The following is a 27,944-nucleotide window of genomic DNA, read 5'->3' on the forward strand; positions in this document are numbered from 1 at the left end:
CATTCAGTGAGTTTCTCTAATGACACCTTCCTTTATTAAAGACAGTTGATCTGTGCCAAGAGTTTCTACATTGCTCAGCAATCCTGCTATAACTATCTTTCCAGGTCAAAGGTAACCACAGGGTTGTAAGTAATATCTTCATTTTTACGGAGCACAGAACACATCAATTTATAGATTGTCTGGAATGATCAGCAGTAAGAGAAAAGTATTATAAAAGCAACCTCAGGCATCGATGGTTAATCAACATGTCCCATTTTTTATTTCTAGCTTAGTAAGAAGCACAAAATCCTATAGTGAGTTATAAGCTAAAATGATTCAAAAAATCAAACATATCAGTTGTATTAATTATACTCAAAATCAAGGGCTTGTCAGAATATTGTGTGAAAAATTAAGCATCACACTTTTGTATAGTTCTACAAAATTAACTGATACATCAGCAAACACAGGCTGAGTTCCCTGACATTATACCACAGCCTTAGATCTATCCAATCAAAATTCCAGGAAATACAAAGGTTATGATTTAAAACATTCCAATGACCACCTTTCGCAGTCTGCCTGATACAGAAACATAACACATCACAAAATTTTGCAAAAGTTAAACTAGTCACTATTAAATATATTCTATTCTATAATAAGTTTGGATTTGCTGTTATTCAGATCTTAGACAAAAATGTAAAAAAAAAAAAAAAGTAGCTCAACTCCTTTACCTCCACACTGAAAGCAATAAGCTGGGAAACAAGATACTGAATTGATAAAATCAAGACAATTTGAATTAAAAATCATAGGTTTATTTCTGAAAGACACTGAATAAATTATGTTTTGGTTTCTGCCGATTCACTACCTCTCTCAAAGAAGGTGGCACAAATACAGATGTACACAAAATTAGTTCTTCTAATAGTCACAAGCAAATTGCTGTAGAAACAAAAGACTCTTGAATGTGTAAGACTTGTTTACTCTGAAGTTGACATTTGCACTTCAGTTCAGATTCTCATACATAGCTATGATACTGTAAGCTAAGTCAGATACCTTCAGCCCTCCAAAAAATCTCCCCCAGCCCTCCAAAAGATTACACAGAAAGCTGTATGGAAATTCACACAGCACTTATAAACATCTGTTCATGAGCCACTGTGGCTGGTAGAATAGCTTCCTAAGCCCCACTAGATTTTGACTGGCTGTAATGGGAGTTCAGCCAAGTAGCTTAAATGCAGCCATCTCATTTTGATAGCAATTTCAAAACGAGTCTCACCACTAATTTTCCTAAATAAAAATTATCTCTGATGTAATAGTAATAGGAACATATATATTGTACATTGGGAATTTGATTCTCTGCATTAGTTCTACCACCTGTGAAATGGAAATTATGTAATTAGCTACCTAATGAAACCATGATTTTATTTGAAAAATAAAAACTTTCCAAATACAATGCTAAACATTTTTAACAGGCTACATATTTAAAATGTTTTATGCATGTTTTAAAGAAACAGACTTCAACATTAGCTGGGTCAGTCAGTAAGGAATGCCACTACGCAAACTTAGCATAACTGTGTTATGGTACTCGAAGGGCAATCTCAATACTCCCATGATGTGGCATTAGAACAAAGAATCTAGGTTATTGCAAGAAAATAATAGCAGTTTGGAGAATACTGTCAAGACATATTTTTGTTCCATCAAGCTAAAATGAGCTCTTCCTCAAAACACCTCAGGAGTTTGTTATACATTAGTAAAGCTATTCTTGATCTCCCCAGTTTTGCAACCTTGAAAATTTGTACTTCATATTTCACAAATTTATGGACAAGCTCTTGAGAAATCCCTTAATTAGATATCTTTTAAAATTGCCTTCATCAGAATTTGCAGTAGATTTATTTCAAGTCTTTCTAATCACTTTAACTTCAAATACACAACCTGCAGTTTTCAATCATCATTCAGATACATTGCCCAGAGAGCTGCTGAACAGATACTACAACATTCCTGCAGGTGCACAAGGCAGCCAAACAGATTTCCATCAAGCACAAGGGAATTTTCTAGTACCTGCATAAACCAGTTTTTCCTCAACTAAGAGTTACTTATCTTGAGTATACCTACATAGCAAAGCTTAATCATATATTATGCCACTTACAAGGTCTTCATGTAATGATTCAGACATTAAGGCACAATTTTTGGAGGGAGTGAATTAAGCTGTTTCTAAGTGAAAAATTTTGCTTGAAATAATTCACAATACATACGTTTATTACTTGTCCAGACAGATCTACACTCTTGCCTTGTACCTGTGTTAGCATGGTTCTGGTGGATGGTTTCACAGTATCCTGACACAGGTCCAGGAACACTGGATATTAGAAGGTATTTCAGCAAGTCTGGACATTTGCGCAATCAGGCTGGACACAACAAATCATCTGGCACTAAATACAACTGAGATATAAAACAATATTGAGACTCGCTTCAAATGACTAATTGAAACAGCGAGTGTAAGCCACTAAGGGAATTTCTCTATAAAGACACAATCTTAAAGGAACTATACAGAAATATGTGTTTATTGGAAACTTAATTTGTGCTAGTAAAGAACAAGGTTTGTAAATTAAAAGCATTCACTAATATGCTTGTATAATCCTAAATGAGATATCCTTTTAAATGGGAAACTGTATCACTTGAATATAAAAGATAGTATTCTGCTAGTTCATCCCCATCATATTCATAGGTTTAATATAAATATAAATAATAAATTAAGTACAAATAAAAGGTAAACAGAATGAAAATGAAATATCATGCTCCTATGACTACTAGATTCTACACATCTCCAAACTACAGTATTACACCTATCACAGACATTCCCTTTTTTTCAGTGTGTAGGTTGTGTGGTCTTCAGATCAGAAATTATTTTAGCAAATCTGCAGTATATATTACAGCAATAATAAAAGAAAAAAATATTTCTTAAAATTTAAATGAATTTTGAACAGCCCTTTCAACTGCACACTGTTCAGGAACAGATTTTTTTTTATGCAAAAGTCCCCTATTTCATTTAATTATTGTACATTCTTAAAAGTATTGAACTGAAGAACAAACAAATTATGGTGATGTATTTTTTTAACTTGTGATTGAAGATAAAGCAGGAAGAAACTTTTTTTTTTTTTTTTTTTTTTTTTGGAATTATATTCAGAAGGTTAGTAGTAGTCATGGCCAAACTCAACAGTCACTCAATTTGATTGGCTTTTTATCTGCATCTCTGCTAAACCTAAAAAGTCTCAAGTGAATTTTAATACTTGTTACAGTTTTCTAATGCATGAGCAAATGGTTATATTAACACTGATCACATTAGACAGTCTTTAAATATTATAATTCAGGATACCACCGACTGATGAAGCTGCAAGTGCTCATAATGAGCAAGGATAAATTACCTGTTACCTGTATCCACATTAACAGCATCCTCATAATCATGGATACCAGTATAAAAAAAAAAAAAAAAGTGATTTTTCTTTTGCTAAATTCTGTACCTTGAAAAACTCTAGCAAAGTATTAGTTGCTGTAATCTTTAGCAATAGAGAACTTAGAGATATATAGATGACAAATTTGTAGAAAATTCATTTTTCACTATACATCATTATTTTTGCTATGAAACATAAAAAGTTTCTTAAATCTACAATGGTGTGTTTGTTTGCATGAACCTGAAGCAATACCCACAATCATAACAGAGAAAGGAAAAAAGGCATCTGAAGCTGAAAGAGACAAGTTCAGATTCCCTACAATATAGATTCATTGCTATGCAGGAAATGGAATGTACTGTGCTCTCTTTCTACTCCCTGAGGCTTAGAGATGTTTGGTTGTTGTGTTTTGTTTTCCTTTTTTTTTTTTTTTTTTTAAACGCAACTTTTCCACATTCACATCTCCAGAGCAGGCCTACCCTGTATTCCCCTATTTCTACAGAAAATTCCTTTCATTTGCCCCCAGAAGCTATTCTCATTACTTCTAACTTCTCTGTACCTGCCATTTTCTGAACCACAAAAAGTACTAGCAAAAGGGATATGAATAAATGCACTAGGCTCTGCCTTTCCATTCACCAACCTCTTGCTGACCTGTGAACCATTCAGTTTTAAGTAAATGTAGTAATTTAGCAAGGAAATGGTATCTGCCACTAAGCATTTTGTGATATTATCAATGCTTCTAAGGCCTTACTGCCAGAGCTTTATTAATGACTTAATTCTACTGTGTAGAACAGAAGCTGTAAACTCAGCTGAAGTGCTGCTGGTACTAAGTGCCCCAATCCCAAAAGATGAAGCCAGACCTCATCATAAACTGCATTTGCTAAACAGCATGAAGGCCTCTTTGCTCTGTGCCCTTCATGCTGCATTTCTTTTAAGTACTCTGCCCTGGCTGTAATATTCACTAGACATCCACACAGGACAGTTGAGTTTATTACAACTGGAACTGTCTACACTGAGGAAAAAAAATGGTTAATACATGGTTAATAATGAGCAAAACAGGACTGCAAAGGGGCTTGATGATAAGCAAACACTAACCAAGGGAACGAGTAGGTAATATCAGTTGAAGTGGTAGGGAAGGAAGAATTTAGCTTTTCATCTGCATCAAGACATTAAATGGCCTAGCTGAATTTGAAACTGTAGTCTGACCCACTAACTCCTGATCTAGTAAGGAATGCCCCTGCATACAGAAGAGGGATTGGAACTAGATGATTTTTAAGGGCTCTCACAGCCTGAGCCATTCTATGATTCTAACTCGTGATTATTTTAGATTTCAGTATGTGAACTGCAATCACACCTCAGGATACAGTATAGAGCTATCCAGGCTGTCTGATCAATGGCATTTTTTTCTACATTTTTTTATTAAAAACATACTAAAGAGAAAATAAGTAAGCATTACATAAAACAAAATATGATCGGAAATATTCTCAAAGCCATGTCATCAGAATTGTTGCTGTTTTAGACAGAAAATACAGTTGAACATTCTTTTTTGTCACGGCATAAAAGACATAATTTTTACAATTCTCTACTGAATGCAGAAACATTTCCTTTCTGATGATGAATAAAGCCTCCCTGAAGTACACAGAAAGAAACAGAAACTTAATTTGTTTTCAGTCACCAAGTGCAAGCACGAAAAGATAATTTGTCATATCTTGTTTTAGAAAATTATGCTGATATGCTTATGGGCACAGCAGCTACATAAAAATTATGGTATGGCATATATAAAATGACAAAACAGGAAATTGAATGCTACTTTCTTGAGTGAGTTCTCTGACTTAATATCATAGGTTTTCCTTTTTCTGATGTTTATTATCCCAAACATATTTATGCATAGCCACAAATTTCCTTTTGGCTATATTTGAAAGGCAGCTGCATATTTTAATACTGAAAAATACAGAGAACTGATGTTGGATCTAACAGCTAAGGGCAAGTCAAATAAAGGTAACAAGTTCTCTGAAGCAGCTAGCACAATTCACTTGAATTGCAGGAACTGAGCAAACTGAGCAAGGTAAATGGCTGCAATACAGAAAGGCTTTCTAGCTGAAGACAGTTGTTACTTGAGATGAGTAAATGACTGGAGTTTAGAAAGGTATTTCTTCAGTGAGCTGTTTGAAGATCAAACAGGCCCTTCACAAAATTTTCAGCAAGGGACAGCAGGTAAGATACAAATCCCAAAGGTACTGATCTCACTGATAGCATATGAACCACACAACCTGTTTGCCTTGCTTGGTTCAAAAGCCAAAATCCATTTTTATATATATATAAATGAATTGTGTGTATTATTTATATATATATATATATATATATATAAATAAAATAAAATAAATTTATTATTATATTTATATTATATATAAGTTTAAATGTCCTCTAGATTTTGTAAAGTAGCATCCCTATTTTGTGAAAAATTAATACGAGATTCAGTCAAAGCAACAAGAGAAATAAAAGCTGAATTTGAGATACATTCAGGCATTACTTTGAAGATACTAATCAGACTGATACATTCATTAAACTGATTAAAGCATAATACTTTGTCATATTTAAAACACCATTAGGTACACTTGAGAAGGAATTAATGAATAAAGATTTAAAAGGTTTAGGTACATTTTCCAAAATTCTGCCATCCTGCTTTTGATGTACAGAGTTGATATTTACTTTTGATTAAATCAACTACTAACTTAAGCAGATCTAAGTCTATAAGACCAATTATTGCTCTTAGGCTCAAGTATTAACTGTGACCAATTTGACTCTTTACAGAAATTTATAAACTGGAGACAAAAGACTAAAATCAAGAAAACTCCTAGTTACTAATAGGATCACAGAATATCCCAAATTGGAAGGAACCCAGCACGATCAAGTCCAACTCCTGGTTCTGTACATGTCCATCCAAAAAAGTCACACCATATGTCTGAGAGCTTGGTTCAGATCCTTCTTTACCTTTGGCAAATTCAGAGCAACAATCACTTATCTGGGGAGGCTGTTCTTGTGCCTGACCACTCTCTTAGTGCAGAACTTTTTCTGCTATCCAGTTTGAACATCCCCTGTTACAGTTCCATGCCATTCCCTCAAGTTCCATCAATGGTCACCAGAGAGATCAGAATCTGCCTCCCTACTTCCCCTCACAACACAAAAGCTTTAAGGAATACAACAGACATTCAAAATTTTTCTAACAGAACAGAGAGCCTTCTTAACAATTGGACTAAATGCATTCTTCATTCATTGGCTTTACTGCTGCATCTGGGCTTTACCCATGATGTCACTACTGATTGCCTTTGTATTCTCTGTGAGCAACTTCTTCCATTATTTTAAGTAACAAAAGCCAACCAAGATCTTCTCTCCTTCATTTGGATTCTCTAAAAATTGTTTTCTCCTTATAGTTTAACATCTTTTCTATGGTATTAGTAGTGTTGTCCTTTTCCTTTGGGAAAATAGTGTTTCCATTTTTCTTTTCCAAGTCACTTATAACTACAGGTTTACACTCTATTAGCTGCTTCACAGTTAAAAACTGAGCTTTTTGTAGGAGCATTTGAATTTTAAATAGCCTTACTTTGTCTTGGAACATAGTTAAAGAAAAAAAGAACACCTTCTAAACATTTAAATGCATCACTTCATAAATCATGCCCTTGGATCATGCAGTAACAGACATGAATTCTGTTATTTCTGCATCTTCTACCAACTTAAAATAATGGATTTGTTGAACGAAAGTCAGTCATTCAAATTAAAAAAAAAAAAAGACTACGTTGACAAGACTTGGAAGGATGCAAATTAAATTCACATGGAGATGGTAAGTCCATTATTCTTGCATATACTGTCCTGTGTTATTAAAAATCAATGGCACAGTGATTCAAATTCAAAATTGATACAAATAATGACACAAAAAAGCAATAAATGCAGTGTCCTTTCTTGGGCGCCAGGTAAAAGAAATGGAGTGATCCCATGATCCACTTCCTCCATGTATCAACAAATGTACTAAGGCTCCAAATTTTATTATCCTATTAGCTCTTCATAGTAAACTCACTGATAAAAAAAAATGAGCCCACAGACCAGCATCTATGAAGGAGGACTGAATAACCATTTCTTTCATCAACTACCCATCTGTTCCTCAGAGTAGAACATATTCCTTAATCTAATATATAGTTCTTTTATTTAATAATTTCTAGCATAGGTGAGTGTAATACAGGCCGTCATCTGCTAAAAATATTGGTTTGCTAGTAACCAACAGCTGCCTCATGAAATGAAAGCAATACCAGGTTAATCTCCAACTACCTGTGATAAATCTCGGTTATATTTTAATTCCATGTTTCTAATTATTCGTTCTGTATGTTTGTTCTAAAGCACTGAATACTATTAAAAGCGCTAACGGAAGACCTGTGTCACTACAGCATCTAAAGCTACATAAATGCTACTAGGCAAAATTATATCTTAATCTGTATTTATGAATCTTGTTGCCTATTAGACCAAATCAAATTAGAATATGATTAAATAAACCAAATTTGCATGGTGAAAGACTGTTTTCAGAACTTCAAAAACATCTTAGACAATCTGGAATCAAATTATATAAAGAAAGCAAGCGTAATGAATTGATAAAGGAATGCATTTAAATGAAGATTGCAAGGGTAAAAATCTATCAAAGTAGCCAAAACAAGTTAGCTCACCTGATCTCTCCTGAATTTGGATTGTGCATATTTGTAAAAAACGAATGAATCGCTCTCTAAATGGAAAGCGTAAGATTACATGCTACACTTTTTTCTTATTGAATAGCATTAATTTTGATCAATCTTGTCAGTTTTGTATTTACTTATAGCTTTGGTTATAGCTTAAAATTAAAATGCAAAATACAAATTTTAGAGAAAATCTGAGTAAAATATGGAGAACAGAATTAAAAACTAAATAAGGCTTTGTTTTATTTTACTATACGCTTAAATAAAAAATGATGATAAGGCCTGAGGGAGATCATCTTAGCAGATAATTACTCAAAGATCACTAAAACAGTATTAATAATTATATCTGGATCCTGGAAATAACAATTTGATGAAATGAAAGACAACAATGGAAACATTCAAGGCTGAAAGATCAAAGTATGTTCCCTATCAATGTTCTCTGTAAGCGGAGGTGGAAAATCCTGGCAGGATCTTACTGCTCCTGTAGAGAAAATAATCCATATCGTTCTACAAAATATTTACAAAATGCTTTGTTTTTATTTGTTACTGTTACTGTTGTCTTGCTATTGTTTTATTTTTGTTTCGATATTGTATAAAACGTTTTCAATAATATTTAAGACAGCCACCAGAAGCTGTAAATAAACCTACTTAAAAGCTCACTCTGATGTGAATCTACACCAAATCTAAATACATAATGACTAAAAAAAATAAAACATAGTATTTTGACAAAATAATTAGCTTGTCATTATCAGTACTGAAATCTGAATAAAGGCCAGAACAAAGTTTTAAAAGAAAACACAAAAAAAGAAACTTTCCCAATATGGAAATTCTGATCCCAGAAACGTGTCAATTAGCATGTTTTCTCAAGCACTGGCTTCTCTGCTTGCATTCATTTTTCTGCTATGGAGCCCACCTCTTTTTTCTTTAATCATTTTCCTTCTAGTTCCATTTGTAAGATACCAAACTATCCACGTTTTTCTGATACCCTAAGAGACTTGCTCCTCTGTTGGAATAGTACCTTAGAAAAACAGAATGATTATACACATGTGCATACACACAAGATAAATACTGTTCTCAAAATGTTCAGCGCAGGCCTCAAGATAACCAAGACTGCATTTCAGAATTTTACATTTCACCTAAATTTTGGTCTAACTAAAATCGACTTCTACATTCTTCATAACTACCAAGGTATTCTGACAGTGAAATTAACTACTATTAAAATACTCTTCATTGAATAAATATGGTCCATTAACATAGAAGTGCATGTGAATGTGCATGTATATGAAAAGCAGGATGATGAAAGACTAAGATCTCCTTAGTTTCATGAAGCACTCAGCACAAGAAAGGAATTCATGCTGAAAGTATGTTTATCTACCCCTAACAGAGTTCTGCTCAAAGTCAATCTTCAAGAAAACTATAAAACAGAAAATTACAAGTACTGGAATAGAGACTAAGAACTAGCACTCGGTTTGAGATAGTGAGGTCCATCCTCACCAGAAACTTGCATTATTGTTTTCCTTTCACAACAAACCCAGATGCTACCACCAATCCTGTCATGCTTCAGAGTAAAAATTACAAGCCAAAAGAGGGAGAAATTAGAATCAAGCTTGCCTTACTCCATTTGTCAGTACAGAAGGATTTGTATTTCATCAACCAGTTATTACACCTGAATGCACAGGAATAATAATAGTACCTTTCTTAAATCTTTCTTCCTTTTAGCAAAAAGACAACCAGCAGCATACCTCTTTTCTCTCTGTGTACTTCTTCTAAAAGTTGTTCTTGCTTTTTTATCTGTTTGAAGAGAGACTGATGTTCAGACTCCTTCAGCTGTGTAAAGTGCTTGAGATGCTGTTGGCTTTGCAGCAAGTAGTGTCGCAGCTTTTTTTCCTTACTTTCTCTCTCCTTCACCTCCTCACACAGCCACTGCAGCTTAGTCTGTATTGAAAAATGGGGGGGGGAAAAAAGCAGAATTCTAATAAAAATACTAGGACAAAATTTAATTGAACAAATTATCTTTGGAATCACAGCTTATTTATTTGTAGCTATTAATGCACAACTATTATACAAGGAAGCACTCATATTAAAAAGAACCTCAAGGAATCTCAACAGAGATATATTTAGGCTGATAATTGTATGGACGGAAGCAACACACAGATTTCTATTTTATTTCTGCTGTATGTAAGAAAGGAAATTCATATTTATTTAGAGCTTTATATAAATACCAAGAGCTGCTCTTGAGCTTAGCGTTAATAACGTGCATTTCATTTTGCAGTATAAAATTCTCTTCCAAACACCTTTGTTAAGTCATCCTTCTTCCAGGAGGTCAGCCACAATAGGTAATGCTTCATATAGACATCTTTCTGCCTCCAGACAAGGTCTAGCTCTGTCATTTCCATCTGGTCTAGGAAATATCTACAGTATTGTTTATATACTCTGCTATTCATTCCCATAAAATTTTCATCAGTGGAAGTATGGAACAGTAGGAATATACACAGCACTTAGAGAGTGTATAAAAAAAAAGTCAGTGAAAAATTATATTTACCAAAAAGTTAAAATAAATGTTCCTAGTACATTCAAAACTATGTTTTTAAACAATTTTATCTAAAATCAGGAAATGGAAGAAAAATGCAGGAAACAAATTCTCTATTTAACATTAAAGTTCAGAAATCGTGTCTCAAAAATATTTGTATCACAGCAAATTTGTACGTTCGAGAGACTGTAGTTATCTAGAGAAAAATCAATATACAGAAGAGAAAAACAAAATTAATTCTCAAAAAGGGGCAGTTTGGCAGAGGTAGTTGAAAAAGCGAATATGATATTTAATCATACTACCAAAAATATCAGTTTCAAGGCCATTATTATTACAAACAAATTTTGTCACTCCTTGGACACAGTGTAAAAAATCAAAAGACTTCAAGTTTTGAATACACATAAGCAGTTGCAATGATGCAGAAATGGAAATGTGGATAACTATTACGGCTTGATAATCTCAGATTTATATTATCTTAATTTTGCTTTTGACAAATATTTTTTATCACTTATCTAAAATAAAAAAGAAAAAAGGAGAAAAAAAGAGGGATGTCATCTCAAGTTCTCATTCATTCTAAACTTCCACCTAGTATCTAAAGATACTTACAAGAGAAATATGCACAAAGAATAATTAGGTACACTTTGAGTAGTCTATTCAATATGTCAGTATCACTTTCAAAATTATGAAAATACATAACATTTCTTCTTTGATTTTATATCTATTATTTACAGTGACAGTCTCTCCTGGTCCACAAGTATTACATAAAGCATATATCAGCAATAACCTCAAGTTAGCTTACATGTACATCATCCATTTTTCCTTTCACCTTAACATAGCAGAAATTTTTATGTATTCCACAATTTCTTGTGATCTACTTTGATTATTAAAAGCTGAATACTTTTAAAAGATACTGGATAAGAAGCATATCTTGGGGGAACAGGAGGGAAGCAGCCAAATGAAAAGCAATGGCTCTAATTTACCAGTCATCACCTCAAAACAGTTTTGAAGCATGAACACAACAACTACATGATAGAATTCAGAAGCTTTAAAGGAAAGCGGAAGAGAAATTCCAGGAAACCAATTAAACAACCTTTAGATTTAATAAAGAGCCTTATTTCAAATTATTTCTTGTCTCATTAAATACTACCCTGTAGAATAATCTGCTGACTATCTCAAAATAATTGATATAGTGGGAAACCCAGATCACTGTAGCTATTTTATTTATTTATTTATTGGCAAATTGTTATTGATTTCACTATAAAGATACATGTTTCTTGTTGATAGTAAAATCTGTAAGATTATTTTATCAGCTTAAATAACAGCCTGGGAACATCATAACTGCTGACAAAGGAAAGCTTTTGCATTTTTTCCCCTTTTTAACTGTCTTTTCAAACACAGATTCTTCTAACTGATTATGAAGGCTGGATATTAGATTGCTCAGCATCAATTCAGATAACTTGACTATTACCTTTGTCTCTGCTAACCAGCGATGAGGATCATTCAGCACTGTTGGTGTAAGTGATATTGCCTGTAGAATAGTGAGAAAGAGAGAGAAGTATGCATTAAAAAGGGCATTAGAAAAGGAAAATATGCTTTCCAGTTTACTGAAAAATCAAATAAATATTCCTTGCTATAAAGTCCAGCTGGAAAGTCATATCTGTAAATGGCTCAACACAACTGTTTATCTATAAGTAAGCTAGATTTAAAGGTAAATTATGCAAACTAATTGAATCACAGAACCATAGAATTGCTCAGGTTGGAAAAGACCTTCAAGATCATCAAGTCCAACAGCAAACTAACCATAATGCCATTGATGCTAACCTATCAACCCTCCTCTAAGTCATGTCCCTGAGCACCATATCCGAATCGATTTTAAACACACATTCAAGGATGGTTACTAAACTTCCTCCCCGGGGAGCCTATTCCAGTGGTTAACCACTATTTCCGTAAAATTTTTCTTGATATCCAACCTAAACATACCCTGGCACAAATTGAGGCCATTTCCCCTCATCTTGTCAGCTGTCACCAGTGAGAGGAGACCAAATCCACTCTCCAAAATTACCTTTCTACATCAGATAAATATCCCTAGTCCTGCTGTCCCTAAATTATCTATACCAAATGAGTGGTACTTGGCCTCAGCACACAAATACTACCCTGTAGAATAATCAGATGACTATCTCAAAATAACTGATATAGTGGGAAACCCAGATCACTGTAGCTATTTCAATATATATATATATATATATATATATAAGCAAATTGTTATTGATTTGGCTATATACATTTCTTGTTGATAGTAAAATCTGTAAATCTGTGTGTGTAATCTGCACACAGATTCTGCTACAATCACTTATTACAAAAACAACAAAGGCAGCATCCTGCAAAACTTAGAATTACTTTGAATTTCTCCACAGAATCCCGAGAAAAAATCTCACAAGCAGCATCAATTTCAGTTCCTATCATGGTGAGAATGGATTCCTTTTCCATTTCTAAATGGTGCAGCTGAACCTTAAACTGCAATCTTGCCTTGTCCATCCTTCTCAAGTGATCTTCTTCATCGCTGATCTGTTTATCCTGCAGTTAAAAAACAACAACAAATTCTTGCATTAATAAAGTAAAGTGCATAAACAGCGATACAACCATCTTCCAATGTTATAACTACTCCACACCCTGGCACCGAGTACATTTCCTTGCCATGGAATATTGCACCTTCTCATCTAACTCAAAATCCTCCCTTGATTCTCCATATTCTCCTGCAAATCAGTTGTGTAAAAGCTGCATTAAACCCAAACCCAGCAATCATCGAGCTTGATTTCATAGACAAAACAATACATTCTATCATGAATCTATTTTAAATTAAAAGAAAAATAGCTGAAAAATAAATGAATACATTCATTTACAAATTAACTTTTAATCTTTTGTCCTGGAGCTCAAACAGGCATCTAATCTCTCATCACAAACACAGGATCCCAAATGAAACTTGAATTGGCAATCTGCACTTCCTCAAATGAAATGCATTAAAAAAAATCTCTTTTAACGACTAGCACTGAGAAAAATGTTTTAAAGATAATTGATCATCTCTGTCTAAAAACTAATATTCCTAATACTACAAAAGTTGGAGTTCGCTTTCAACTCACTGGAGGAGATCATATACCCATCTACTGTCAGATTTCCTGAACAACAGACATTATACTATTAAAATCTCAACCAAGAAAAAAAAAAAATTGAATTTTCCTTCATAGCAGCCTGATGGAACTGAGCATTTAAAGAACTTCTTTCTAGAACAACAGAAGCCAGCTAAAACAAAGTTCACTTTCCAAATTTATGGCCTGTAAGTCTAAGATTATCTTAGAAATGAAATAATAATTGTAATAGTGAAGATTAATATTAATTTTTTCACAGAAAGAAGAAACTTTGAAAACCATTTTTATTCAATGCTAACCCTAAACATCTGCATTCAATTAAACTTCTGTCCCCATTTTTTTTAAGCCATAGGTATTTCACTAGTAAACTATGAAATTGCTATCACATACAACAGAAATTGTACGCTGTGCAATTGTATCCCTAAAAAAATATACATTAATTCTGTAAACATACTAGTCACAACCAAAAATTAGCTGCAGCTAATGAAGCAACAGCAAAACCAGCAGTCTTCCTTTCTATTTTTAAAAGCTTTTAAAGTTTACTTTAGCGTTTACACCAATTGAGTCATACCATGTTTAATTCAACAGGTTACTGATACACATAAAAAGTCTCATATTCCTTGCGGAGACAAGGAGGAAAAAGAAGCAAGAAGCAAACAAAATTACGTCAAGATTTTTTCAATGCATTCTCTTAGAAAAGAAAAAAGAAATACTTCTCTTAGGGCTGGTATTCACGGTATAGAGTCAGCATACACTGAAGACACAAGTAATATGACAAGAGGAACTAATGGCATTTCCAAACTATCCCTTTTCCTTATCTACATTCAAAATGAGCTAATTAGATTTTAAACTCAACATTTATGTGGTGACTGCATATTTCATTTATCAAAGCAAAACATGGGTTGAAATTTAAATTGAAAAAATTGAAAAGTCAAAAGGGATCCACAGCAGCAACTGGCATCTATTAATAGATTTAAATAAACTGAGTTAAAGCATCTAACAACAATTCAGTGTTTCATGTGCAATGAATGAATAAACCTTCTGTATCATGCTATGAGAAACACTTATAACGCAGAATTTAGATTCACAATGATAAGAAATTACTGAATTTACATAGGAGAGTAATAACTTTGCAACTATCAGCACAAATATCCAAATATCTTTTTTAAAAAGTGAAGATATCCTAAAAAAATTATATGCAACTTCCTGCAGGAAGAAAAACAGTTTTCTTTTTTATGTTTTCTGGAATTTTAATTTAGAAACTCAATTTTAATTTGTCAACGATCATTTTCAGTATATTACAGTGTACAGTTGTACAATCAATAGGTAAACAGAGGTTTAAACAGATGTTTCATTAAGAAAGATTATCGTGATGGAAAGATAATCTATAATAAATGGAAATGCTCACTGATGTTGAAGGCTCACAGTAAACTCCACAAAGGAGCAATCTCCAGAGAAAGAGAACCTTCTTCAGGGGCAGTCATCCCTTAAATAGGATCTAGGAGGTAGAGGAATTACCTTCACCTGTGCTCCCACAGTTGACTCAATGGCTTGCCTCAGGTGGTCAGAGGTTCAGGCTGTGATCAACAGATTCCCATACATATCGAATCACAGAAAAGCCCAGGTTGGAAGAGACCTTGAGGATCATGAATCTCCAACCCCCCCAGCAATAGGCAGGGACCCCAACTTCCATGTTTAACATCAGACCAGGCTGCTCAGGGCCCCATCCAAGCTGGTGCTGGAACACCTCCAGGAATGGGGCATCCACAGTCTCTCTGGGCATCCTGCTCCAGAACCTCACCACTCTCATAGCAAAGAACGTCCCCCAACAACCAACTTAAATCTTTCCCCCCCTTCAGCTTAAAACCACTTCCCCTTATCCTACAGTTTCAAAGAATTGACTCCCCTCCTGTTTATATGCTCCCCTTAGGTACTGAAAGGCTGCTATTAGGTCACCCCGCAACTTTCTCTTCTCTAAGCTGAACAAGTCCAGCTCCCTCAGCCTGTCTTCATAGGGTAGGTGCTCTTAATTTCATATTCTTAACATTATTCTTAATATTATTCTTAATATTAATCAATCAAAAATGGACAGAAAGGCTTTTTGTACTGGAGAAGGTAAAACTTGTACAGAAATACTCAACTGAAATCACAATTTTGCAAAAAGAAATTAAGCTAAAAACAGGACCACGTAAAATACAATAATTTTAAGGAAAACCTTCATTTGGAAGACCTGCTGGAGAGGAGCTCTGCTGAGAGGGACCTGGGCATCCTGGTGGACGACAGATTGGCCGTGAGCCAGCAGTGTGCCCTCATAGCCAAAAAGGCCAATGGTATTCTGGGGTGCATTAAAAAGAGCGTGTCCAGCAGGTCTAGAGAGGTGATCCTCCCCCTCTACTCTGCCCTGGTGAGGCCTCTGGAATACTGTGTCCAGTTCTGGGCTCCCCAGTACAAAAAAGACGGGGATCTCTTGGACAGAGTCCAGCAGAGGGCCACAAAGATGTTGAAGGGCCTGGAGCATCTCCCCTATGAGAAGAGACTTAGGGAACTGGGTCTGTTTAGCCTTGAGAATAGAAGGCTGAGAGGGGACTTGATCCAGGTTCATAAATACCTGAGGTGTGGGGGCCATAGTGGCGAGGCTGGTCTCTTTTCAGTAGCGCGTGGGGACAGTACTAGGGGTAATGGGATGAAACTTCAGCATAGGAAGTTCCGCATGAACATGCGGAAGAACTTCTTTATGGTGAGGGTGACGGAGCACTGGAACAGGCAGCCCAGGGAGGTGGTGGAGTCTCCTTCTCTGGAAATATTCAAGACCCACCTGGACACCTACCTGTGTGATGTGGTATAGGGAGCCTGCTTTGGCAGGGGGGTTGGACTCGATGATCTCTAGAGGTCCCTTCCAACCCCTACAATTCTGTGATTCTGTGATTAAAAAGTAACGTTGCGGCACCAATCATGGAAGCAAAAAAACTCAAGTAAACAGCAAATGAACTTGGAAAATAAAATTTTTATTCAGCACCTGCAGATTTACCACTAGATTTTTTAAAATAATTGTAGGGTGTGAGAATATGAATTGATATTTAGTAAAAAATATTAGTAAGAAGAATATTCAGCAATATGAATGGCTGGCAGAGAGCACGTATCTAGAAATAAAATACCAGTATAAGAAAAGGATGTAAATTTATCTGAAAGTCTGAGCTAAAAATATTTCCTATTTAAATGTTTTAAACAAGTTATTTAGAATTTTTTTCCCCACATTTACATTCCTTATGTACTTCAAATTTGTTCTGAATTATTCATAGCTTCATATGCAGAAAATGAAGAGAATTGGAAGACCTTAATTAGGTATTTGTTAGTTACCCAGTTACCTATATTAGAAGAAAAAAGGAACTTATATTCCTACTAATTCTATTTTCTATTCTATATCTAATTCTATAATTCACCTTCATTTTAGACATTTGTCTGAAATTTAAAAAAAGATTAGACTAATTACCTTTTTCTCCAGTTCTTGTTTTACAAGCTCAAATTTTTGCCTGAGTTTTGTATTTTCTTCTTCACGTTGGGTTAATTCTTCTGTCAATTTATCACATTCTATTTTTATCTTCTCCAGCTGCTGACTCTGAGTCTTGACTATGCTCTTCTCTTCTGCAAGTTCCATCTGGAGGTAAAAGATAAATAGACAACAGTCACTATGATGGACTTACCATCATTCTCAGACAGTTGAGTTTCAAGACCATGGAACATAATCATAAAATGATAATTAACTTTAGGATTGGGTTTTTGTTTGTGGTTTTGTTTTTTTTTTCCATTCAAGTTACATTCCACTCATCTGTGCTGAAGCTGTAAAAAATTACATGTAGATTAAAAAGTCTAGGATAAAGTCACAGCTCTGTAAATGAAGAAAACGAAGTGAATTTTCTCAATATTCTGTTAAGACACAAATGTCAGGATCAATATCAGTGCCCATAGTATTACACTGACCTTTCCATTCAAGGGAAAAATAATCACAATCAACTCAGGTTTTGATTACCACTGTCCCAAATTCACTTCCCTTGACTCTGAAATTGCAATTTCATGCCAAAAAAATCTTACTTGGACAGATCACTTATATAACAATGCTAGACACATTATAAATTAAATACCCAAAACACTAAGCATTTCCTATAAAAATATTTTCTGTTTCTAATGATCCTTCCACTAACAGCTACCCAGCATTCAGCGTTTTTTTATTGCTATCTTTATTAAATGATATGTTATACAGTCCTTAACATATTGTCAGTTCTGCTATGAATGATAACTAACCACGCTTCTCTAAGAAACATCAATTCATAACTGCCAAGATGTGGAAAACATGCATTTTAACCTACACTGCGTATTTGTGAGAAAAAGAAATTAATTTATGTTACCTATGATGAAATACACCAGCAATCACTACAGTTTTATTAAGGATTTTATAGCTTTCTGTGATTAAATGGCTTTAATTTTTGTATGGCAAATTTTTAATTAAAAATATCTGATGGAAATGAGGAGAAAAGCATATTTATAGTGCTTCTGAAGCACATTCAAATTATGTTGATAACTTACAACCTAACCTGAAAATTGCTGCCTCTACTAATATGAAGACACAAATAGAACACAGAAAATACTATCTTACATATATATTAAATCATGTAATCAAAATGCTTAAATAACAGTGCAATGTTTAGCTCATACAGAAGATTTCATACAAATGTCAATAATTAACTGCAGTTTAGAACATGCATTTCCCCAAAATAAAGCGAGTAATCTAATAGAGCCATGATGATAATTTATTAAAATAGTAGTTGAACAAGGAAGAACTAAAGCCTTACATTTCTCCTGTTCTGATCACTGATATAGCTAGGCCATTACTTCTGAACTAATAAAAGCCTTTGCTCTAAAACTGCTAGTTTTGGAGTAAAGTTTTTATGATGACTTGAGTTGCAACAATGCATGTCAAATGTTTTACAGCACATATTTGACTACTTTCATCCCTCAAAAGAAATAAAACAGTTTGCTTTTGGAATTATAAGGAATACCTTTAGCATCCTAATCTGAGCACCTGCATCATCCTTTTCTTGCTTAAGGAGTTTTGTAAGCTCTTGAATGTTACGATCATGTTTGATTTTAGCATTATGTAACTCTAATCGAAGATCTACTAGCTCCTGTTGGTGAGCTTCTCTTTCCATCTTCAATTGCCTGTTAGCTGAAGTCATCTCTTCATGCTTAGATTCCTGATGTTTTTGGAGTTCTGAGAGGCTCTTATGTAATTCTTTTTTGATTTTTTCTTCTTCTGCTATTCTGTTTGTTAGCTCCACACGCACAGCACTCAAATTTTTTACATTTGCTTGCATTTCTAAGAGTCTTTCTTGGTCTTTTTCATGAATTGATTTACTAGTTGCAAGTTCTTGCTCCAAATGTTCCTTTTCAGCTTGTGTCTGATTTTGTAGAAAGCTTTGCATTTTCAACTCATTCTCTAATTTATTTACAGTACCTTGAACTTCTTTTATCTCTTCTTCCAGGGATAGCTGTTGAGACTTCATTTCATTTAGTTTTACCTCCTTGCAGTGAAGTTGTTCTTCCTGCTGGGCTCTCTTTGCAAGCACATCATCCAACTCTTTCTGAAGGTTTTCTATTTGGTGTATAGCAGAGAGAAGTTGATTTCTGAGGTCATCTTTTTCCTTGAGGACCTAGGGGAAATATAAATAAGAAATCTAGTGCCACCTAAAGTACTTCAAGAAAATCAATGGAAGCTAACACCTAGAGTGCTTCGTTCTGCAAAAAATTTCAGAACCTGTAGACTTCATTGACAACAAAAGGTATCACTATAACTCTAGAGTCTGAGAAAAGCTTAAGAACACAATAGAATTAAAAATATGCCTAGAGTATCAAAGTCCATATAGCATTATGATATACTAGCAATTTGACATACACAGGAAAAACAAATACTATATTCAAAGATGTGACCAGAGCATACTACATCAAACAATGTACAACTTCATCATTTTTATATGATTAAAATCTTACAAAAATAAGCTACATTAATAGCAAAGTGAAAAGAAAAAGAAAGCAACATTCATAGTACAACTTTCTTCTTTGCAAGAAGAAAGCTTTAAGAGAAGAAACCTCAATACTGGCTAAAGAACAGAATTTAGAACTCTGTAATATTTAAAATAAATATTTCCATCTTTTTGCTGTTTTGTAGTTCATTAGAAAATGTAGTCCAGAACATAAGAAGGAGGATGGTTTAAGTTACATCTTGCATCAATAAACTTTTACTCATTTCTGAAAGTAAATGTGATGGCTACAAATAAAGACTATCTTACCTGATTATTTTTGTCCATCAGTTCACCTATAGTTTCATTTTGTTTTTCCACCTCACGATCCAGTTTCTTACACTTCAGTTTCCACTGTCGGATGGTTTCCTGTGCTCTCACCTTCAAATCTTCTCTTCTTTTCTCAGTTTCTAGCCTGAGTGCCTCTGAATGCTTGAATTCAGTAAGGTACCGTTCTGCTTCCTTGGTACTCTCTTCAACTTGATGAGCTAACTCAGCAGACTGGCGTTCTGTTTGCCTACGTCCATCCTCACTAGCCTTGTAGCAACTCTCTATCTCTTTTAGCTGGTCTAGCATTTTTTTCTGCTGCTTCTCCCTGTTTTCCAGGTCAGATGTTAATGCCTAAAATCATCATAGCAAAATACAAAAATTTCAAAACTAAAGTTATATTAAAAAACAAAGCAAAAAAAACAAACAAACAAACAACAAAAAAACAGCAATGCTCAAAACACATTTCTATCTAAAAGAAGAACTGTTTAAAAGATTCCTCGGATTAGGCAGTAAGTACCCTGTTAGCTCACAGAATCTCCCTTTGAACTGGTAAATAATTTCAACACTTGATACAAAATACATGGCCGTTTTATCCTATATTTTACTTTTGGCATTTATTCTTCTTATGGTTGTTCATGTTGTTATTTGTATTTCAAGTTTGAAACAGAATTGGTGACCAAGAACCTAGTATGATATGCACTAGACAAACAGAATAAAACAAAAAGATATAAGGAAACAAGCATAAATATATTATGAGGGAAAAGAAAACTAGCCAGGAAAGAACACCAGTCATCACAACATATGTAACCTATATACAAGCTAGACATTACCCAATTTTATTAGACCAACAGACAGAATAAGGGTCTTATGGAAGGAAGGAAAAAATGCAAAGAAAATACAGCAGCTTGCTGGATGTTTTTAGAATAAATTAAACAACTTTTAGTATGCACCTTATTTCATCATAAAATTAGCAAGCATTCTGGAGACATCAGTTGGCTTCAATACTGAATTAAATTTGACAGATGGAATGAAGTAGGAAAGAATAAAAACATGCATTTTAAAAATAATAACTGCTCCTTATCTCGAATCTAGTGATATTTCCCAAGACAGTCTCATAAGCAAGTTAGTAAAAATGTTCCTCATAAGCATTCCGCAAGGGCACATTCAAAAACCAGTTACTGAAGTTTCACAATCCCAAACTGAATTTTATTAAGATTGTCAAGTAGAACATAAGATTAGCATTCCATATCTCAGACCTATTTAGACTGTTTTTATGCTATTCATTATTTTTGTTAATGACTTAAATGGATTTATTAGGCCTACTCCATTCAAAGATATCATCAAGCTTTAAAGGATGGAAAAAACCTTGGAGAAGAGCATTAGATTTCAGAAAAACTGAAACAAATTGGAACTGTCCACTGAACTCAGCAATGCAATTCGAAATGGACAAAATAAAACTATTTTGCATAGGAATTGATAACTGTCTTTACAAATGCACACAGAACAACTGTTTAATCAAAGGTCATGACACAGTTTTTCTGTTTTTTTCTTTTTTCCCCCCACCTTCGGAGAGACAATTAATTGTATCAGTCTTTTCAGGATAGCATTTACCATCCTGGCAAGACAACTAGCATGTGACAGCCTGTGGGACTGCCAGAACATTTCACAGTCTGGAATGTATTGCCACAACAGGCATGAACAACTTGCTATTTGTACCCACAATGTAAAACTGGAGTAGGATGATCCACTTGCCTACCAGTTGTTCACTTGTAGGATGAACATGCTCACTCTAGACACAGCTAAGATATAAATAATAAATATGTTATCATCACATTAACTAGGCAACAAAGTAAATACTAAGCAGGTGGCAACAAGAAAACAGGAAAATTTCCAAGATTTAGAATTCTATACATCAGAAAAAGACACACACGATTTGTTTCACTACTGACTCATAAGAAAAAAAAAGATTATCACTTCACATTTCATGTCTTTCTGGAGACACTACAGAAGACATCAGCCTAAAACAATGTATAAATATATATTTAACCAAAATTCCCCCAGAGAGCACATTTCACTAATACAACTACAATTTCCATAGACATTTTAATGGAATACGAGACTAAGATTATAAATACAGAAAGCAATGCTAAGTTAATAGTAAACATTCACTTAACAGAAGTCCTAGTCTCCAAATTATTGATTTATAGTAAAATGAAAGAAAAAAAAAAAAAAAAAAAGAGAAACATTTTTCTTTTATGCTTACATTAAAACAACTAATTAATCAACACTAGCTAATTTGCATGGGGAGGAATAAACTTTGATGAGGATGTACTACTATGAATTTGAATTTACTATTAGGGAAATGAGACAGATCTTTTCAAAGAGAATAGAATCTGGAAAATTGCAGCATATCAATTTTTCATGTAGCTCTCCATATAAAACAAGGTGCATAGAAAAAGTGTAGCTCTCTCTACAGCCTATATTTTCCTGTTTCTATAACAGGACTCCCAAATGTACTGACCTATACTTTTGAATTCCTATTATGATGTATATCCATATGTTTATCCATATGTTGACATTCATGTAGTTGTCAAAATTCTTTTCAGTCTGTAGCAGTTCTCCCTTCTGGTATTTAAAACTTTCAATAAGCAACTTTTCAGATATGCGCTGCTGTAAGATATTTCAAAGTTCTTATAGCAAAAAATATTTCATGAAAAGATATTTATTATCTATACATATAGAGAGATTGGTTACTAATAATTTTCCAAATTTTTTTTTTTTTCCCCATTGTGGCATATGCATATATTCACATTACAGGAATTGTCATATACAAGTATCAGTAGGAGAAATCTGTATCTATTGTAGTACACCTCACACATCACTTAAGTGTCTATAAAAAGTGCAGGTTATTATAGTAATTCCTAAAATAGCATTTGACCGAATCACTTATCTATATGTTCTCCTATATGCTCAGAAACTACTTGCTTGTATAAGAAGCAGGTCAGGATCAACCACTTTGGATCAATGCCCTGAATGGTTAGATTTCAAAGGAGATGTCGTTCTGTACTTTGCTGTAACCACATATCATTAATGTCTTAGTTACAATCTTACTATTAGTGTCTTAGAACCTGCTTTGGTCTTTCTTCATCAGAGAGGTGCTTCAGCTCTCTGATCATCAAAAACTTTCTGCGCCGCCCGGGAATCGAACCCGGGTCGCAAGAATGGGAATCTTGCATGATACCACTACACCAGCGGCGCAGTTGATAATAATGCTCCTCCTGGCATTAATATCTAGGTTTTTTTGTGGGTTTTTTTTTTTCTTCAAAAGAAAATTAATTTCCTTGCAATTCTTAAAAATTCATTATATTTAGTTAGTTGATCCTGGAGTACAACAACTTCATGCTTAAGAAATTCAAACACAAGTGTTATTTTCAAAACTTATTAAAGTTTGTATCAGCCCTCAGACTGGAACACCAGTAATATTTCAGTGGACAGACTCCATCTGGAGATGATGCAAAGGAAAAGGGATTAAACTGAAAGACTGACGCAACATTAACCCCCACATAAAATAGTTGTTTATTTAATGGTTCTAGTTCACTACGTATCCAGCATCCCAGTATTAGACTTATCATCCAACTTTCACAAGAAATTGTAAGCAAAGATCAACATCTCCTGAGAGGTAGTTATTTATCTGAAATATAAACTAATCATCATAGGCCTTAAACATGTGATTAGTTCAGATTTGCAGTCCCCTAGCTTGACTACACAACAACCTGCATTTTCAACCTAATTTAAAACTAATCACCGCAAACAGCAAAACAAATCCCATTCTAGGAACAGAAAATAAACCTCATTGTGTATTCGGTGCAACAATCCTTAAAACTTTTACGAACATTTAAAATGAATGTAAAGATAATTCATTTCATACAGCGACATGTTTTAAATCAATTACGTGCAAACAATTTATAATAAGAATTAACTAAGTCATTCTTCATCCACACTTACTATGTTATTCAGCTAAAATACAAGAGCTACTCTGAAATTAATGCCTTCTATTTTATGATGTTAGCTCACAACTTCAGAGGTGGAAATTGGTAGCATGGCAGCAGAGCTTGAACCTTCCCACCAATATTCCATTACATTTTGTTTCCATGCCACAGACAGCAGCAGAAGGGCAGTCTGATAGAATGGCACCTGATGTGTGAGTGTGTATGAAGCAAAAGTGTGTCTTTGAAGTCCTCCATGCAGAAAAAATTTTGAGCAAATTGAGGCAGTGGGTGGTCCATTTCAGCAGTGGTGACAGCAGGTCATCCCCACTTCTGCATAATTTTACAAGTGCAGCATACAGGCTCCTGATCATCACTGGCAAAAATGCACAGCTAATGTGGTGACTATGTTGCAAAAAAGTACTTTGTAGCTGAGAAATTTCTCTATGAAAGAGTATTACTGTGTTCTTTGTATCTAATTTAGTTTTCATGGAAATAAATAAGAGGCATTGCTTTCAGAGTAACCTATGTAATTTTTACTGAATACAGGATGCGTAGATTTCATTTGAACCCCTTATGACTCGTGCTCTGTCTAAACACGAAGAATCATTGATCCAGAAGGTTTCGATCTTTCATACAAACACAAGTTCTGTTAATTGAAAAACTAAAGATACCTACACTCAATCTGTCAATTAACATATTCACTTGTTAAAAGGTATACTGCACAAAATCAATAAAGGAGGTGTCTTCTCCATATTTTCCCCAAGCATTAAGTGCTAGTGGCATTGATAAGTAGTAGCATATGTAAATGTAAAGACACAGCTGAAGCATGGTAAAATTTAAGTTTGATGTGTGATTTCAGATACATTTTTAAATGTGCATATGTTAGTCACTTTCATAAAGTTTCTGGAGCATTACTTCAGTGTTTACAAATCACTGATATAGTACAGATACATGCTGGACTATGGTAAAGTCATGGATTTTTCATATTTTGTAAGAATAAATTTATAAAACTTGCATTGGTTGATCATCAGATATCTCAGTTATCCTGCATAATTAAAATAACTGGCTAACACCATCATTTTTAATGGAAGAAAAGCCATAAAATAGATTTTAACAAGGCTAAAAATGTCCCTCAATCTTCCTAAGACTGAAAGATTTAAATAAGCAAATCAATATCTCTTTCTTAGGAAATTTGAAATATGTTAAACAAACTGCCTGCTGTTACACTCCAATAAACAATACTATAAGACCTCACTGACCTAAGTAGAATCTAATTAGAATTACATAAATCTTCAGTAAATCAAATTATTTCAGAAGCTTATGAGTTTGTGTATGCTTATGGAGAAACTAGCTTATTGCACTTTTACAATTTGTGTACTTTTAAATGTAATAGTAAGGTTGAATCAATTTCTATTAAGTTTCACAAAGAAAAACATATATAGAATAATTACGTATATCTTTAAGATCAGGTAAATCAGAGCAATTAAAATTCTCTATGAAATTTAAAAACTGAAGATATAACTCACTTTTAATCATGAGTTTAAGAACATGATCATAATCTGTGGGGGTAGATTTAACTGTGAGCAAGTCACCAGAGAGCTTATCAGAGTCTTTGGTTGACCTTATCACTGTGAAACACTGGAAGACCAGAGTGTGAGACAAGAGCAAGCAGTGTCTGCTTCTAAGGATGGAAAGGAGGTTCCACTGATATGCATTGTTAATCCTGTTATTTTTAAGAAACCTTTCATCCTTTATCACTGTTGTTTGGGAGAAGCTGGAACCAATTAGCTGATTAGAGGAACTGTTTGAGGAACAGGAATGTCTTGCTTGGAAGTGCATTCACTTCCAATAATTCACTTCTAATGGTATATAAGATGTATGCTGAACACAATAAAGAGACTATCCTGATGCTACACGAAATTGAGAGCTCTCGATCCTGACTGAGCGCCGACAATAATCTTTCTCATCCTCTCCATTTTACATCACATTGTGTGTTTATGGTAACAGGAACTAAATGTACAACACAACTCAAATTCTTTAAAACAATGACATTTAAATAAATGACAAGAAACTTCTTATATCACATGTACACCAGAAGCAAACAGTTACATCCTCTCCACTAATCAAAGATAAGTTTAACTCAATTTAAACAGAACTGCTCACTTCCAACTGAGAATCAGACTATCTGATAAGAGCAGCTGTTGGAACAGGCTTGACAAATGCTTTGTTAGTACATAAGTTTAGAAATTCACATCCTTGTTTCCTTGATGTCTCATTAAATAATACCAAAAAAACCACCACCTCTATTTTCCTGTTGCTGCTTCTGTAGGTGAATGGCAGTGGGAAGCAGATAAGAAGTACAAAGTGTTCTCTGTTAAGCTAATCAGAGAAGTCAGATTCCTAACTTGCAGAAATGACAATGACCCCTGAGTCCTCATCCATTCCTGTTTTCACAGAGCAGTAGTAGAGCATCATTCTGACATTCAAATGGAATGTTCCATGAGAAAAAGTTTTAAGAGATGTTTTTCCATGTTTGTACCCCATTAACTCCTGCCACCCAAGTAACTGGAATTTCTCAGACACTAAAAACAAAACAAAACAAACAAACAAAAAAAAACAGCATGCTTCAAATAATCCATTACCCACCACAAACGCTAATGCTAATGGGTAAAGACCAGTATGCTTCAAATAACCCATTACCCATCCCAAACACTAAAGCTAGTGGGTTCTTCAGGGAGATGGTGGAGTCACCATCCCTGATTGTGTTTAAAAATCTGTCTGGATATGGAGCTCAAGGACTTGATTTAGTGGAGGGTTGTTAGAGTTAGGATAGTATGGTTAGGTTGTGGTTGGACTTGATATTCTCAAAGGTGTCTTCCAACCTGAGCAATTTTATGATTCTACAGGCAGTAGGAATTGCATTCTGCTTGCCTTCTCCTTCACAGGAGCAGCCTGGACTTTTATAAACCTGCTCAACAGGCAATTTTGGAATTGCTCCACAGCATCTTGGAATTTATTTTGAGACCTTAATTTTTCCCTATGCAACTTCAGGTATTAAGTTTAATTTAAAACAGCAGAGAAGCTGACAATAGAATGGTGAGAATACAGCAAAAGTAAAGGGTCTCTCCACACCTTACAAGGTTATTTATTCATTGAGTATTGGAAGGCTGAAAAAAAGACTTCTCAAAGCCCTCTCCAGGATAAACAACTCCAAATCCCTCAATCTGGCTTCACAGAAGGGGTGCACTAGCCCCCGATCATTCTCTGGACTCAGAATAATAGGTCCATCCCTCTTTTGTGCTGGGGGCCCAAGAACTCACTGCAATACTTCAGGTGAGGTTTCATGTGAACAGGCTAGAGGGAAAGAGTTACCTCCTTCTGCTTATTGCCCACACCTCAATTGATGCAGCCCAGGATACAATTGGATTTCTAGGCTGCAAGTGCATTTTGCTGGCTCATGTTGCATTTTTCCCATCTATGAATACCTCCACTTACTTTTTGCAGGCTGCCCTCAATCTATAAATCACTCAGATTATATTTGTAGAATCATATAATTACTCAGGTTGGAAAAGACCTCAAAGATCATCAAGTCTAACCACAGCCTGACCATAGTACCCTAACTCTTAACATCCCTCTGCTAAATCATATCTCTGAGCACCACATCCAAACAGCGCTGTTTGACACTGCCCCAACCAAACAGCAGGACCTTTCTAAAACGTCTGTCTAGACTGCCAACTGTATCATTCAGCTTGGTGCCTTCTGCACACTTATGAAAGAAGGCTATTTAATCCGTGTCATCGGTGAAGATATTAA

At 34.5% G+C, this 27,944-nt stretch overlaps 1 protein-coding gene and 1 non-coding gene across 5 annotated transcripts in view; both read right to left on the reverse strand.

Moving 5' to 3' along the window:
- CEP128 (centrosomal protein 128) overlaps positions 1-27,944 on the reverse strand; it is a 91,427-nt gene that overhangs the window by 33,695 nt on the left and 29,788 nt on the right. For all 4 annotated transcript variants that reach the window (XM_015865215.2, XM_015865214.2, XM_015865217.2 and 1 more), the window contains exons 13-18: positions 20,143-20,493; positions 18,856-19,506; positions 17,292-17,456; positions 13,056-13,232; positions 12,127-12,186; positions 9,871-10,063 (exon numbers count right to left, since the gene is read on the reverse strand). In XM_015865215.2, the coding sequence (XP_015720701.1) occupies positions 9,871-10,063; positions 12,127-12,186; positions 13,056-13,232; positions 17,292-17,456; positions 18,856-19,506; positions 20,143-20,493 (1,597 nt within the window). The remainder of the gene's footprint in view (positions 1-9,870; positions 10,064-12,126; positions 12,187-13,055; positions 13,233-17,291; positions 17,457-18,855; positions 19,507-20,142; positions 20,494-27,944) is intronic.
- Positions 23,330-23,400, reverse strand: TRNAG-CCC. The gene has a single exon. It is a non-coding gene; the product is annotated as a tRNA-Gly (tRNA).

The sequence above is a fragment of the Coturnix japonica genome, chromosome 5, assembly GCF_001577835.2.
Source record: "Coturnix japonica isolate 7356 chromosome 5, Coturnix japonica 2.1, whole genome shotgun sequence".
Lineage (NCBI taxonomy): Eukaryota > Metazoa > Chordata > Aves > Galliformes > Phasianidae > Coturnix > Coturnix japonica.